The sequence below is a fragment of the Enoplosus armatus genome, chromosome 12, assembly GCF_043641665.1.
Source record: "Enoplosus armatus isolate fEnoArm2 chromosome 12, fEnoArm2.hap1, whole genome shotgun sequence".
Classification (NCBI taxonomy): domain Eukaryota; kingdom Metazoa; phylum Chordata; class Actinopteri; order Centrarchiformes; family Enoplosidae; genus Enoplosus; species Enoplosus armatus.
The window spans coordinates 13,997,784-14,014,905 of record NC_092191.1 but is presented as its reverse complement, the minus strand read 5'-3'; the positions used below and the strand labels follow the sequence as shown (position 1 = coordinate 14,014,905).

General features: G+C 39.6%; 1 protein-coding gene across 1 annotated transcript in view; it reads left to right on the top strand.

Moving 5' to 3' along the window:
- Positions 1-17,122, top strand: part of khdrbs2 (KH domain containing, RNA binding, signal transduction associated 2) — a 51,776-nt gene that overhangs the window by 14,913 nt on the left and 19,741 nt on the right. The window contains exons 3-4 of the mRNA XM_070916409.1: positions 7,135-7,251; positions 13,120-13,266. Coding sequence (XP_070772510.1) covers positions 7,135-7,251; positions 13,120-13,266 — 264 coding nt within the window. The remainder of the gene's footprint in view (positions 1-7,134; positions 7,252-13,119; positions 13,267-17,122) is intronic.

The window sequence follows — 17,122 nt, the reverse complement described above, 5'->3', positions numbered from 1 at the left end:
TAATATGACCAAGATGACATGATCAAGCAATATGTGTGTAAGTAGGTTGAAATATAAAAGCAGGTGATTAAAATATAACTATAATTTGCACAATGCATACATGTATTGCTCCAAATATGGCTAAAAACTAATGTTTCATTTGTGGTCTCTTTGCTGCCAGGTTAAAGATTAAACAGTAACAACAGCTTTAGTGTACATTCATAGCATAAAATACAATAAACATAACTTCCTGCAGCTGACAGGGAAAACCAATATTAAGCCTGATTATGAACATCAGCACATAAGTCATTATCCTTTTACAAAAATAACAACATCATAATTAATTGTAATATTATAACATATGATATAATTAAATAGAATGTAGTCGCTGCTGTTAAATATAGATGGTGGAGCCTGAGCATACTGTAATGTAAATTTTAGGATTATCAGTCTTTGTGGGTGGTTTAACTGCAACATTGCAACCGCTGTAAAATCTTGATTGGTATATTGTATTTCCCTATTTTATTTTCTCACAAAATCATCCCTCAAACGAGGCATCTGTAAATCAATAGTAGATTGTACATGTCACACTACCTTTCCTCGCTGAATAATAAATTCACTCTCAGCTGTCAGCATCTGAAATGAACTGTTAGCTACTTGCATTAGAATAAGCATTAGAATTGTGTGTTTTTACAGTGTGTTCTGTTGTATGGATTTAGTTGATAGGATACCAGAATAAGTTGAAATGTCTGACTTGGTAAAGCTGCAGCTGCCACCAACCTATTTGGATAAAACCTGGAGGGATGATTGTGCCTGTAGTTGTGTGCATCATTCATAGGGGACAACTTGTGTGTTTTGTGCACCACTCTCTGTAAAATCTACATTAGGTTTTTTGTCGCTTTACAGCCTGTCAAGATAAAGACATTTGGCCTTGGAGTCCCGCTCCAGTGACCTTACCGTCACTTTCTATCTTAAATCTCCTCCGAAAAAGTGATGAAACCTTGAAAACAGGGTTAACGAGAGGAGAGGAGGTACATCTGTACCTGTCCAGCTTTGACATGTAAACAAATGACACACTCACAGCGCACTTATGGAAGTCTCGAAATTGCATGTTGAGATCACTACTTACTCAGCAAAAAATATGATTAAGATAATCAGCATAGTCATTTTCATTATCGCTTAAGTAGAATTTATCCTCTGCTGTTTAATGAGACAGCTTGATTAGCATCTCACAACCTTGGGGCATGAAATGGATTTTCAATGGCTGATACTGTCTGCTAGTCTGAGTCCTGAGATGTGGACTACTCTGCATGTGTGTGTGTGTGTGTGTGTGTGTGTGTGTATGAGAAAAAAGTCCCTTTTAATTAGAATAAATTTGACATATTTCTGCTCTTGTCACATTTAAACCAGCTAGTTTTTAAAGTATTACCTCTGTAGAGTATTTGCTTCAACTATCCATTCTGCAGGTACACACACGGCCCACAACACATTATTAAATTGTATTTTGTCCTTGTGGGTGCCACAATTTTGAGCTTATCAGTCTTGGGTTATTGTGACCTTTAAATAGTGCAGCAGCTGTGCTCAGCCCATAGAGAAATTCCATTTTTGTCTGCCCAGAGATGTCAATGTCCCAAAGAAAGGCCTGTGGAAAGGTGTTTTGCTTAGATAAGTGCTGAATACAGTAGAGGCAGTACAGAGTGTGAATTAAAATTAAGCACTTGTACGATAGCATCACAGCTCCTTTTTGGGATCCCACTGAGTCAGTGTTTGTGTGATGGCTTTGTCTGCCATAATGCTGCTCATGAGATATAATAAAGATAAAATGCCTCCCCCATGTTAAAAATCCTTCGACATATACAGTCAGTATCCCAGCGCTGTACAGTATGAGATACTAATTCTAACAGGGTTTTTAGTACATAATGCGCTCATTCTGGAAATGTGACAAAATCAAGTGAAATGCCAGCGTGCAGCATAGATTCTCTTGATTTTTAAGTGCGTTGTTTACTGACACTATTGTCCCACAATGCAGCTCACAGCTGGAGCAAATTGTAAGTAATGGTGAGACAGCTACAACAGCTAAGTTAGTGACTAGCTGGTGAGGCAATTAGCAGCTAAAGAGCCAGCTTTTTTTCTCAGGAGGTAGTGGAGACCAAACCATATTATTATATGTTGGACATTCATCAGATGGACACAAACGCGACTCCAAATTCATGCTAATGTTGTTTTGTGTCTGCTAAAGGTGATAAATATGTTTACAGCTTGTTCCGCTGCCCCAAAGTTACAACTAAATTGAAAAGTACATTCATTTCTCGTGTATTAACTGACAAACAGTATGCTGTACCATGAAAATTAGAACATACTGTATACTTTATAGCAGTGCGCCACAGTAACAGTGTTGACTACGCCTCTCTTTTGTTGCATTTTAGGAAGAATTTGTTAAGTTCTGCCTCTCCAGTGCAAAAAAATAACAATTTGTTGTTTATCATATAAAGGCAATAGCTTGTTAGAAACTCGCAAGAAAATAAACTCAGATTGTATGAATTGATTTTTCTATGCTCTAACAGGAAAGCTAAGTGGCTGCTGCTCTGACAGCAAAACAGCCGTCTGGAACAGTTTCATGGCCTTAAACAGCTTTTGTAGCCTTGCGTCACTTTGGCATTGCTGGCTGCAAGTCTGCATTGATCTTGGCTCAAGTTGTTTGTCACCTGTTTGAATTTACAGGAATCATGTTTGTTTGTTTTGTTTTCAGTCTGTGTGTGTGTGTGTGTGTGTGTGTGTGTGTGTGTGTGTGTGTAGGCCATCTGGGCCACAGTTTACATATTAATGGGAACTGTTAGGTTTTTTTTGTTTTTTTTGAACATTCTGCTCCTGTTTGTTGTGATGAAGATGTTGGGTCGGAAAGGGAAGATCTAGGTCATTTTGTTATTTATTATTTAATTATTTTTGCTATTTTGGGGGATTTCAACTGGTTTCATTACGCTCATCTCTCTGTGAAGTGCATTGCAACTGTAAATATTTTGAACATTCAGTGTGCAGCATATGACTGCTTGCACAAGTTATTTTATTAATGTTTTTTGATGCCAGAGACAACATCCTCTGCTAAGACAACAGTTGTAAAGTCATACCTCAATATCTGATACCATTGATTAGCATTAACACTGACAGACAACCTCTCTTCACACACTCAGATGATTTGGATTCCTTTCTGAAAAGCTCACCAGGTGAACAGCAAATCCTGCGCTTGTCACACAAGCACCAAACAAGCACTCATCGGCTTTCTTTAATGTCTGCGGAGCTGATGGGACACACTCCTCGAAAACGCTCACAGCCCAGTCATCCCTAGCTGTCATTAAGGCATAAACCTCTACCCGAGGCTTTAATCCTCCTATCAGACAGGACCTGGACTTCCCCAATAGCACAGCTCGCTAACCTGGCAGTAAGTGCCTCAGGACATCTGCAAATCTTGACTGGCCCCAGTGCACTGCATTAAAGGGTGGCCACCGTGCATTTTCCAACCTAAAAGCTTTTTTTTTGTTATTAGAACAGCAGTGCTACAGCACCTTGACAAGCTGCAAAAATTCTATATTTTCATGCTTTCCATGGAACTGACCTTATACCAAAGCATGGAAACATGCTAGTTTGGTGCATGAAATCATCCTGATGTTGCTTTGATTTTTATGTATGTGAGTGCCTCCTTTGATCTTTGCTTTTTTATTTAGCTTTTCCAATCTAATGACTTGTATTACTTTAAATTTAGCAGCATTAAAACATCTGGGTCATGAAAGTGTGCAATATTTTCAAAGTATTATTATTTTGAGCGTATGGAAAAAATATTCTCGTGTGCTGCTCCGACACTCAGTTGGGATAATACTGTGTGTTCACAGAGATCTCAGGCCTCAGAACACATTAGTGACATGGTATGAAATAGATAAAAAAAAAAGATAAAATGCTACTGCCTGCAACAGAAACACTGTTTCTTTCATCAAATAAATACATCTTTTATAGACAACAGTGGTTATATTGTTTTACATACTGTATGTGATAAGCCACGTGTGGTCAGACTTCACTCACCAAAGCCCATAAGGATCGGTGTGCTTCTAAATGGCTCTCTGAAAAGAGCTGTCGTCTATATACAACATAGGACCAACATTATGTAACGCTGCATCGTTTGTATAAAAGGTAACAATACATTTGGGCTCTGTAGGATCACCTGAGTGTGTGTCAGTCACTGTGGTTGTACATGTTATGGATCATTTCTGTTTCAGTCTTCCTGTTGTAGAAAACACATTTTGTCTTTGTGGCAGCTAGAGGTCAAGTCACAGATAAAACCTGTTTTCACATGCGGTGCATACAGAAGACAACCACGATGAAAAGTGTGAATTATACAATAACACTTGTATAATGTACAGACTTGTTTCTTTTATGCCAAAATCTTTAAATAATTTACCTGTGACTGTCTGTCACCACAAGAAGATAAATGTGGATCACTGCCATCTTTAATATTAAAGTTTGGGACAATAACAGTCTTATAAAACTTGTGCTCATTTTTAAACATAGTTGTACCGAAAAAGTGCTCAAAGTAGGCCCTGTCCATGATGGCTCAGTGTCCTCCACAGAGTACTCCATGGATTTAACATTGCACTCCTATGACACAGTGTCGCAGTGGTGCAGTGGTTAGCAACCTGAAACCTGCTGGTTTTCTGTGTGGAGTTTGCATGTTATCCCCATTCCTGTGTGGGATCTATCTGGATGCTCTTGTTTCTTCCCACAGTCCAAAGACATGCAAGTTAAGTTCATTGGTGACTCATTGGTGTGAATGTGAGCGTAAATGGTTTTGTGTATCTATGTGTCAGCCCTGTGATTGACTGCCAACCTGTCCAGAGTGTACCCCGCCTCAGTGTCAGGGATGGTATAGCTAATGATGGATGGACTCTTATAATTGTAGTTTGACTCATGATGGAGAGAATTATCAGAAACAGAACCAGAGATATCTTTTTCATTCCACGCATTTTTCTTCCCTATCAATACCTGGTGCCACACTTACCCACAATGCAACTCGACGGCCAAGAGTTGGGTTGGAGATTTGGATTTGTTATGTTAGTAGAAGCTCCCTCTGGAGCCATAAAAGCTTTGTACAACTATTTTCACACATGCAGAAGTACTCCCCAAGACCTGTAAACAGACTTTTATGTGTAAAATCAGTGCAGTTCCCGTTTAAGAAAATACATACCGGACCTTTTTGTTTTAAAAAATCCTCGTAATCTTGTTCAAAGGTACAACTAAGGAACAGGCCTCAGTCTCTGCGGTTGTTGTTAGAAGTGCTTTGCTCAGCAGCATTAGCAGGTTTGCAGATTCACATTAGTGTGACGCGACTCAATCTTCATCTCCTGCTTTAAGCCCTGTAGACTTGTGGGGTACACACACAACACAGAATTTAATAAAAATTACTTTTCAGAATTAATTTAGAGAATAATTCATTAGAATTTATCCTGAACAAAAGCTCTCAGTTAAATGTTTGTCCTTCATGTAGAAGTTACACGTTTTGTAGATCAGCACACCTATTTTATCACTGAATGTTTGTTCAATGTCTACAATGTCTGCGTAACTGTTCTATTCACTACACCCTTTCGCCTAATATCTGCATAGTTGTCAGTGTTGAGACCGCAGGGAGTACATTGCATCATTTCAAACCTCATTTAACACCGAACCGTGCCCCTTTCTAAAGCCCAAATTGCTCGCCATGGAGCAGCAGAGTGACTCCAGACATTCATTAGCTTAATGAAAACAGGCCACTCTTCTTCTACCACCCAGAGAGCGCGTTCTTGACGTAGCCACAACGACCATCTGCTCTCTAGCTCCCTGCCAGCTATAGGATAGTCCTGTCAAAGCAACCCCTGTGAAGAAAGGCATCCACAAAGGTGCCTTACTCATTCAGATCAGAGGACAGGCAAGGACAGTAGGGATGCTTTTTACATTGTATTTTTTTAAAGATGGCTTCATCTCTGCGTCCCCTGGCGCCTCCCTAACCTGCGATGTAGCGTGCACTCATGATGTTAATGATGTTCATGAAATAAGCTGAGTGTGCAGTTGTCGGAGTTGAGTTGCAGCAGCCACACAGCTGGCAGTGAAGTTATTAGCCGCTCATCCACAGTGGGAGAGGCTGCATTGTGAAAAGGTTAATGTCATTTTAGGGTTGGCCAGAGTGTGTTGTGGTGGGCGGCTGACCACCTGTTCAGCTCTGGAGGTGGTCTCTTATCATCTCAGCCAACAGCAAACATTTGAAGGTCGAACCATTTATTACAATTATAAAAGTAGCATGTGGGATAGTATAAGTAGCCTTTATGGGTTTGTTCCAAAGAGTAAAAGATTAAGTCTCTTTTTCTCATTTTCTAACCAATCTTCTACTCATATTTTCCTCAGAAACGACCCATTTGACTACAGTTGTGTTATGAGTTTCACCTCTCGGATTAATCACCACTAATCTCAGCAGTGTTGCGCCTGCAACAACCCAGAGCTACTTTCCTCAATATGAACACTAGCTGGTGCACAGCGAGAGGGAAATGATAGTCAGGCCCTGAGGCTTGAATCTGATAGTTTGTCATCTGGATAGTATTACTTAATTTCCCACTGGGAAGAAACTCATTATTTCTGACTTTATCTCAGCACTGACCTCTGGAACAGTCTCAGGAACGTTATTGGTTTGAGCCCATTTCTTTTTTCTTTTTCTCGGCATGACATGGATGACCCTAAACGCCAATAATATACATGACTAGAGAGGGCACAGTTCAAGCAAATAGATGGATGCATACGTTTGGCTGGACCACAGATGAGAGTCCCATTCACCTTTAATGTGCTACATACAGAGCACAATTATATTGATTTATTACAGGCTACATTACAGCTTTTTCTCATATGATGAATGGTGACTGGAATGTGAGATTATATTGATAATAGATGACTAATGGCCTGCAAACACTTTTATGGTTAACCTTTTCTCCAAATGGATCAAATTCCTTTTACATGCAACACATAAAGAGAGAGACTGCTGAAACATTTGTACATATAGAAATCAGCTTTTTACATTATTTGTCCTCTTCTTACAGTTGAAGACTTTGATAAGGTGTCTGATTGCTTTTTTCCCCTCCTGTGTCACAGTTCAATTTTGTTGGGAAGCTGCTGGGACCACGGGGAAATTCCATGAAACGATTACAAGAGGAAACGGGAGTGAAGATGTCCATCCTCGGCAAAGGGTCCATGAGGGATAAAGGCAAGGTAAGAAAGATACTGATTTGTGTTGAAATACAGTTGTTTGGCTGCCCCAAGATATCGATCAAATGAAAACATTTACAGAAATGAAACAAAGCACTTGAAAGCACAGAAGAATATTCTAACCAGCAGCATCTGAGCTGTAACTGAGATGAATAACACCCAGAGTAGAATTAATAGCGCTCAGTTGACAAACATATGTAGGAGAAAATGGGAATGTTTTTCCTGTGTGTTGTTTAATAGCATATTCTGTAATAGTCAATTATGAATGCAAAGTAATGAATCTCTTTGCCAAAGTCATTTATCCTGCTGACTTAGTAGTCCCCCGGAGCCAAACTTATCCAAGCGTGTACACAGACAGCCTGCTGGATCTGGTATTCACGCTCGTAACAGGTCTCAGTGTGCTGCTATACAGTTACATCGCTATTATTACTGTAGCCTCCGATTCAGACATCTAGACATGACAAAAGACTCGCAGTGTTACCACCTCATTAGTGAAACTGGAGCTGCATTTCAATACATCAAGAACATGTTGAGGGTAAAATGATGCAGAGGCTGTTACAACTACTTTAAAGCAGCTATAATCGATATTTTTATAATAAAAATGTATCAAACTACAATGTGAAAACAATGTGACAAGTGAAAGGAGATTCAGAGAATTGTCACCTGAATCTGCAGCTCCAAGCTTTATAGTAAGTTTCAGCTCTTGTGTAGCTGTCTGGCCCACAACTTTACGCTTTTGAGTCACTCTCACAGTCTAATAGTGATACTGAATGATTGGAAATTCATTCTTGACCTTGGTAACAGCAATTTCACTTTATTTATATACTACCTTTCAAAGCAGAGTTATGACATGCTTTACAAACAGGGGATACGGTTCAAACAGTAAAAGAAAGCAGAGTTATACAGTGCATTTATATAGCAATAAGAGAATAAAGAACTGGTAAAAGCAAAAATTAGTGGAATAGAAATAGCACAGTAAGATAAAATAAAATGTTCACTATAAGAAGGCTTTTACATAAAAATAGGTCTTGAGACAAGAGGTGGGACTTAGGAACCGACAGGAGTGTCCAAACTGAGGATCTCAGGTCACATACAGGCTCAAAGGCGACAGGTAAGTTAGAAATATTGTCTGGGCCCAAACCCTGCAGAGCTTCGAAAACCTACAGGCAACCAGTGGAGAGAGACAAGGATGGGAGTAACGTGGTCTCGTCTTTTGGAGTTGATTAAAAGCCTAGCAAGTTCAACAAGGAGGCGAGAGATGGCTTTCTGACTAAAACAAGAGTAAAGGGCATTGCAATAATCTAGGCGTGATGAAATAAAAACATGGTCTTTTCAAGGTCCACTCAAGATAGAAATGGGTTTTTTTAGAGTTGGACAATTTTTATAATTTGGCTCTGTTGCTGCAGTATATATGTTTATATATGTATACATCTTTTCCAGAATCCAATTGTAGATTTACTGTTTATGTTTGTAACCAAGTCATCTGGATGACAAATCTTTTGGATGAGACAACTTAAAATGTTTTTAATAACTGTATGACTTTATAATTAGAAAATAATACATTTCACATGGATTTCCAGTCAGGCCTAAGTGTGAGGCTGAACGTCTTTACTCTGACTAAAGACTAAAGGCACTGAGAAGTTTCTTTACCATTATATTTTTGAATGTGTCTTGGCCGGTGCAAGAGTTCATTTAAAACTTTGGCTTCCTGCCATTAAGTCCATTCAGTTTACTCATGCCACATTAATTTGTCTTCAGTGTGTAAAATTAATTAAAGAAGTGCTAAAATGTGAAGAACAACAACTGTATGTAAAATGAGGCTTTTGTTTACCTGCATGCAGTGCTTAGGTTATGATACAGCACTGTACAGTATAGCATGCGATATTACTTTTTATTATTTAATAAATCAACTACTAAGAGCCAGTATTACTAACACTGTGACATAGAGTTTCAGTCTGAGGGAGATACATGGTGCTGTGAGCAGCACAAAGGATAATAATAGACCCCTTACGGTTGTCTCTTACCAAAGGCCGGCTATGTAACAATCAGATTTAGTGTTTGGTGTTTTCTGTGTGCGATATTGATTTTGTGTACAGTCTGAGCAAGTCTGAAGGGCTCTGTGATGAGACTGACACCTAAAGGTCGTGACTGAAAGGGCTGACTGCCATGCAAGGCAGCTGCTCACAAGGCAGTGTGGTACAGACACATCCAAAGTCCCATCACAGGCAAAAGCACATTGTCATCACACATTTCTGCCGTCTCATCCAGTTCCTCAGTGTGGGGCCATCAGACCAGCAGCAGGGTAATATCTCTGGTTTGGAAATTTAGCATCGGGGCAGCCCACCCACACATATTAGACCATATGGTCAATATTACACCTGGTGCACAGATATTAGCCTCGTTAGCAAGGTGCTGAGTCATAGAGCTAAAGTAGAGAGTCCTCATTTCACCTCTCAGACTCTAGACTGTTTACCACCAGCTAAACACTGCAAGGTTAGAGAGAATTGTATTTCTGACTTTCTAAAGTTTAGGGCAGAGCAAACATATACATTTTGATTTCGATTGATTAAACACACAGGCATACTGCAGTCATGGTAACTGATGTCTGTGTGTGCTTCTCCTGCTGTAAAACATTTCAGTGAGAAAGTATTGAAACCGCTCAGAGACACGATCATCTGCCCACTTGCACGTTTTGATCTGATTCATAATGACCTGGGCTCTCTGACAGTGAATATGAAGCCTGCTGAGATTTTTAGGAGTGATTTTTAATTAAAGCTGATTTCTCCCAGAGGGTAGAGAACGGCCCTGTGATGCAAGGACAAAAGTTTGAATCCCCAGATTGGCTGGGTGAGCAACTATATGAGCGACACTCTCTCACTTCTCTTAACAGCCACCATCAAGGTGTCCTTGAGCAAAGCACTCACCGCCCAACTGTTGCAGCGCAGGATGAATGAACAAAGGTTAAAAAAACTCCTTAACCGTGTTTATTTTGGCACGACTGAAACATCTCTACATTGTTCGGCATGCAGCAGCTGCATTTGTATCAGGTATAAAACGTCTCCACTCCACACTTCTGATCATTTGTTCAGTGTCAAATTGATTTTACGATTTAACTGGTTCCTTTTGAAACACAGTTAGGACCGGCCCCGAGCTATATTACAGATCTTTTAAGCCATTAAAGCCTGTGTGAATCCTCAGGCAGGGCCTCACGGGGCCTAGGTTAAGACTAAAAGGTGATTGGGCTTTTCTTGTCAACAGACTTTAGAACAGTTTGCATTAAGATCTTGGATTGACAGTCTAAACTGAACATTCACATCTTGACATACATATTTCTTTACTCTGTGTTTTTACCATTTATCCCGTGGAGCTCTCTAGCTTTAAGGACTCATAAGCTTGATGTTTGCTTTCATTTCATTGTTAAAGCACTTGAGTTTGTAGCTCTTAAAATGTGTTGTACAAAATGTGTAATTCAGCAAATTGATACATAAGTAATTTGTAAGGATATCGTATTCAAAATCTTAATTTTTGTCATTTTTAATCTCAAAACGATCCTAAAAATGATGTTGTGTGGTCAGAAGTGCGCACCACACTGAAATGTAAGGATGAGCTGAACACACACTGAGTAGCATTAACAATGTGTCAGTGACAATGTGTAATGAGAATAATTGTCGGACTCTGCAGTTCCCCATCAGCTCTTCGAAGCGTTTTAGCTTTTAACTCACTGTTTTGGTTTAATGGTGTGCAACTTTGCTGTTTTTATTCATTCCCACTGCATCACCGCATCATCAACCCTCTGTACGCTACCTGATCAGCACCAAGATGCGGACAAAGTTGGCAACTAGCTGGTGAACATAGTGGAGCATTTAGCAGCTAGAGAGACAGATATTTCTCTCAGGAGCCCTCAGAGCTGAATATTTGTCAGGTGGACAGAAACATGACTCCAAATAAATGCTAATGTTGCTCCATATCTGCAGTGTGTGCAGCTGTTTGCTAACAAGTTCATCACGTCAACTTTATGAGGTGATAATAAATGTATGTCAGTGTTCACAGATTATGCCTCCAAGTGGCCAAAAAAAAAATCAATGAATGCTGCTTGAACAACTGAATGCTCTTGTTTAGCACCAGTTAAGGTGACAGTTATGGGATTTCTAATTGGATAAAGAGAATCTGGAAACCTTGCCAAACATTTTCTAAACACTTGTGTTCCTGGGATGTAGAGAGAACAATATCATAATTAACGTAAAAAACAGAAATTACACTGCACCTGCGTACTGTCACTGTCATGGTGACACCTGCATCATTTCCCTCACTGTTGATCAAATGTGTCATGCCTCACCTGTCCACCAGGCGTCCTCAGTGCGTCGTCCTTCCCGGCACACCTGTCTGTCACCTGTCGCCCCAGCTGCACCGTGTTTCCTTGACATTTTTGACTGCCAACTTCTCTTCCTGTTTGCTTGTTTGAACACTAAATAAATGCTATTTTGAATATACCTGTCCTCTCCTCAATCTGTATGTTATGTCAATTTCTGATTTATGTGCCTTCTCGAAGGGTCACCAAATAATTTACTGACCATCAAGATGATTTGACTTATATACCATGTCTGGGTCACAGGATGTCTATCCATTTGAACATTTCCTGGAGCTGTTTTGGAGCTCAGCCTGCAGAGCATTCTTCACAACAAATCACAAAATGCAATTTCTATCGGAAAAACATTAAACTGCCTCCCTGGTGCCAGAATCTATGACTGAGCTCTACTATCTGGTCTGCTACTCTTGTTCTTCTTTTTTTGCTGTAGTTGTCAGATGAGCAGCTATTATTCTCTAGAAGTTAAGTTACTCCTTACACAAGTGGGAGAAAGGCCACATATCATTCAGAAATGTTTTTGTATGTGGTGCAAGCGTCTTCCTGGCGATGAATGTAGTGATTGCTCAAGTGTCTCCTTGTCTTGAAGCTAAATCAGAAATGTTACTGTAGGTTGTAGCCTGCCTGTCCTCGAGATGCTTATGATGAAAGGAGGAAAAAAGGTGGAGTTTTGTGTCACAGTCCCATCAAAAACTTTTCTTTCTCAAAACGATTTTTAGAGCAGAAGTACTTCAAATAGCTTAATGTAGATTTTTAGCTTGCAGCATGACTTTTTGTCAGTCAGACCACCACTTTGGTCCAGACTGAAAAAAAAAACTATTGGATGGATTGCCATGAAATTTTGTGCAGACATTCATGATCCATGACTTTGGTGATACCCTGACTTTCATGTAGCTCCATCGTCAGGTCAAAATTGAAATGTGTCCAGTACTAATTATTGCTAATTAGTAGATGTTAGCATCCTAACATGCTAATCTACAATTGTAAACATGGTAAACATTATACCTGCTTAAAATCAGCATGTTAGCATGCTGATTTTTTTTTTTAGCAATCTAGCTCCAACCACTGCTGTGCCTAAATACAATCACACAGAGCCTCTAGCATTCTCAACTCATTCTCAATTCTGGCAACCTTCAGCAGGAAGAGCAACAAACATTATTCCAAGCTGTCTCTAGTCATTAATAAAACATTAAACGTTCGCACAAATGCTCATACAGAAGTATGTTTCATCCATCATGTTTTTAATTTTTGTAATATAGACACTGAAGATAAAATCAACAGGTCATATTCATTCAACATATGCACAGTTCACCTGCTTTATAATGTCAACCTGCAATGTACAATGTAAAGAAAACCTTCAAATGAATACCTTATTGGTTGATCATTATGTAACAGTGTAATTACTGCATGTTAATCCAAACAAGTTTGTAATGTTTTACAATTAGCATAAAATTATACTATTATTAAACAACATGTATGCTAATCATTTGAATTTTTTTTTTCCACAGGAAGAAGAATTAAGGAAAAGCGGGGAGGCCAAATACGCCCATCTGAGTAATGATCTTCACGTTTTAATTGAAGTCTTTGCTCCCCCTGGAGAGGCCTATTCCCGCATGAGTCACGCCTTGGAGGAGATAAAAAAATTCCTAGTTCCAGTAAGTTTGATACTTCACCTTATTTTTCACCTTATGTTTATATGGTGAAGTATTGTTTTTCCTTGTGAGTCTGTTTGTGGTGTTTATATGTCTGTGTTTGTGTGTGTAATTGAGAGCAAAATGAAGATGAAGATGAGGATGGTTGTGGTCCAAGCAACGGTGCCAGAAGGGAAGGAGCCATTGCTCCCCACTTTACACCACTGGCCTACATTTGTGTTTGCTGATCACTGTATCCCAGTATGTTAGTATGTGGGTGTGGTCCAACCCATAAATCGAGTGATCCCATCACAAGATGGTATCTAGTTTCCACCTGATTTTTATTCCTGTGTCGTATAGGAACATCTTTACTGCTGACTTGATTATTTCTCTACCAGGCTTATTAACACAAAGCAAACACTTTCTAAGTTTACAGTATGCAGTATTCTGCTGAGTTTCCAGGGTTTGTTTACATAAGAGTAAGATACTGTATAAGTGTGAAGGTTTTCTCTGCATTACAACCACTACCCTACATTTCCCTTACTTACAAAAGAAAAATAATGTATTCAGCAATTAAAGTGCAGTATGGAACAACTTGCAAGACTCCAGCAACTTGTAGCCCGGAGACTTAGCAATAATTAATGTGCATGTTGTGTACCCTTGCTGAGTCTAAGCTGTAAATATTAATCAAGCTTTGCAAATGTGACAAGCCTAATAGAGGAGTTGTGCAGCATGAGTCTACTTTATGGAGTTCGTGCTTCTTCCTATACAAGCCAATGTTCTTACAAGCATGTCAGCTCACTGGGCCAGGAGGATGATGATACCACATCTGCACCAAGCAGCTCATATGCTTCCAAATACTTAACACTGTCTGCCAAAAAACAAGTAAAGAAATACAGGGTTATTAATCTGTTCCTGTTGTTTCTACTGTTAGCTTTCAGGAAAAAGTCTGGACATCAGCAGAGGGGTTTCACTGTATAACTGCAGTAAATATGAGGCTTTACTTCCACACACAGTGTGTGCAGTATCTTGAGAAAAGATGAGGTATTGTGTATTCTAAATTATTCTTGTAAAAGTGCAGCCACGTTTTCTAATTAGTGTACACACAGGACTGGCTGTAATACATTTCTTTTTAAATAGAGCACAGACAGTTTATTCTAGACAACAGTTTGATTGTTTTGTGAAAATCTGCCAGTAGAACTAACGATGCAGGGTTACTGGGAAGGAACCAATTCGGTAAGCTTTGACATAGTGACAAAAGGGCTGAAAACTGTGGATGAGAACGCACTGTTTGCTCTACTTGGGGACATCCAAAACCAGTTAGTGGCAGGTGGAATTGGACAATAAAAACCCTTCATTGCTGATATATTATTATAAATGCTGACAGCAGAGGAAACAAACAGCACATTAGTTTAAGTTGTATCTTGCTGCTTAATCAAACCTTATATTTCCTTCCTCACATTGTCTTTTTGTCACTATGGACAAAACCCCAGAATGTTTAGTGAAGTTAGAAAAGAGGAAAACATCACATTGTCCCTAAATTCTTCTTTAGGGATAGCTTAGAGATAGCTTATACTATATCCACATGTCAATAAAAACATAAAAAGTAAAGACCATAACATCAATTTTATAGCATGTGCTCGATGCATCAGGGATCTTATGGATTTGCAAATAAACTGCTCATAATGTAACACAACGGGCATCTGTCAGTGTCCATAGTGGCAGATGTTTTCTGCCTCTGGTGGAGAGTGGCTCGTGCATCCTGCTGTTTACCTTTTTTTATTGCTGCAAGATGGTTACTGTGTTGCCAGAGTGCGACTTTGAGTGAAGTGCTAGTGGGCATGGACTTGATAATATTACTTGTTAATTCTTACTCAACTTGTAATTCTTATATTTCCAACAGGGAGAATAATGTAAATTTGCTTATTCGATTGGAACTCCACCGATTTTAGACATCAAAGTCTGTTTACAGGTCTTGGGGAGAGCTACTGCATATTTGAAAAAGGTTGTATAAAGCCTTTTGTGTCTCCAGAGGGAGCTGTGTGAGGTCTGATAAATTGCCTCAAGTGATGTCACTTGAGTCAGCGTCGGCTGGGGCTGAAGACTGTAAGTTTGAAAACAAATCGGTGGGTGTGGAGTTAGAAAGAAGTGAGCTTACCAGACCTCCGTAGCCCACATCTCAGCTTGAAGCAAGCAGCTCAAGGCTTTAGCCACTTACAAACTGTCAGTGGTTGAGTTGCATTGTGGGTAATGTAGGCGACAGGTTTGACAAGCAGGAAGAATGTGTTTAATCCTTTTTGCTTTAAACTGTCCATCATGAGTTTGATAATGTTATAGGAGAGCAATTCTAAATTGACAGACTCTTTTAATGTACAAGACATCAGTTTGTTGTCAGCTCAGCGTGCAAAAGGTAGAAGATGTCTGCCCAGGAGGAAAGGTGGACTGAATTTGTGATCCTACAAACATGCTTGAATCGAGCCAGCTGGTGTGCAACACTATTGCTTTTCTCTGCCGGCCCACCAGGAAAACTCCCACTGCTCCAGCAGCCAATCTTACCCTGTTGGTGGGACATTATGCTTTAGAAAGGAAGCTAAACTCAAAGTGATGCAGCAGGCAGGATCACAGAGACGTGCAGCTGTCTCCCACAATGCCACATGTGTAGTTAAGTGACTTACGCTGCTGGATGCAGCTGAAAATCTAGGCATGTACCAGAGCATGTGGGCTGAGGCAAGTGACTTGTGCAGCAATCATTTCTTCCCTTCGCTTGTACTCCTCTCTCCTCTCATCTATCTTTGAACAAAAAGAAGTGTGCTCCATCTTCTTCAAAAAAAGTCATTTTAATGTGACCCATCTCTAAAACAGGAAAAAAGTATATATCATTATCTTCTTCTGATATGAAAAACCCTCCTGATGTGTTGTTTACACATTTCTGTGTTATAAATCACAATTACTAAAAAAACACAATCACATGAAGAAGTTGTATGGCCATTTCAAATTAGAAGTTCATATGCATAATCAGTGAATGTTGTGTTATTAATTTGTACCTGAGCAGAGACACAGAGGAACACACAGGCCTCAAGTGCAGCTTGTCTGCCTATGAGTCGTCGAAGCGATCGACAAGAGAAAGCTTGTCTTAAAGGGAGCCCTCAGATCTGCCGTGAAGCAAAATCTGACTACAGAAAAGCTGTCTGTGCTGTCAGCTCAGAGTCATACACCCTAGAAAAGAAAAAATGCAAACAGGAACCTAATCAGTGGACTACTGTACATACAGGCTGAGGGTGAGAAGCGCTGGAGAAGGACAGGCGATCGTGCTCTCAGCTGGATGAGCTTGTGGCCTTCATCTCGAGCCAAACTGCAATGGGGAGCCTTTTGGCAGACAGAGATTGACACAGATGCTTGAACAAGATACGTGGTAGTAATTTGTTTTTGCATGAAGTCAAATGTGAAGTCAAACAAACATGAACGTGCTATTAAAAACGGACTCATGCCTGTTTGTGTTTAAATGTAATCTATTAGATCCACAAGATCCCAAAGAATGAGCTTGAGCACCAACATGAAAATCTGGCCTGGTGACCTGGCAATCACTTCTGCACAGTCATCTGCATTATTCTTATTCATTATCTTCAGATAAGATCCAGACTGTGTAGGTGTTCTGAACAATGCAGTGCAATTAATGCTGAGTTGCCTTGAAAGAACCCGTCATGTGAAAGAATACATTTTTCACTGTGAATTAGTAGTAGATTTTGTTCTCTAATAGTGCATAAGATATAGATATAAGCAGCACAATATAGTGAAGTCCAAATAATGAAGATTAATTAATGCAAAATTTTGGTATAACCAAATACAGAATCAAAGTCCAGATCTACACCCGACTGAGTTC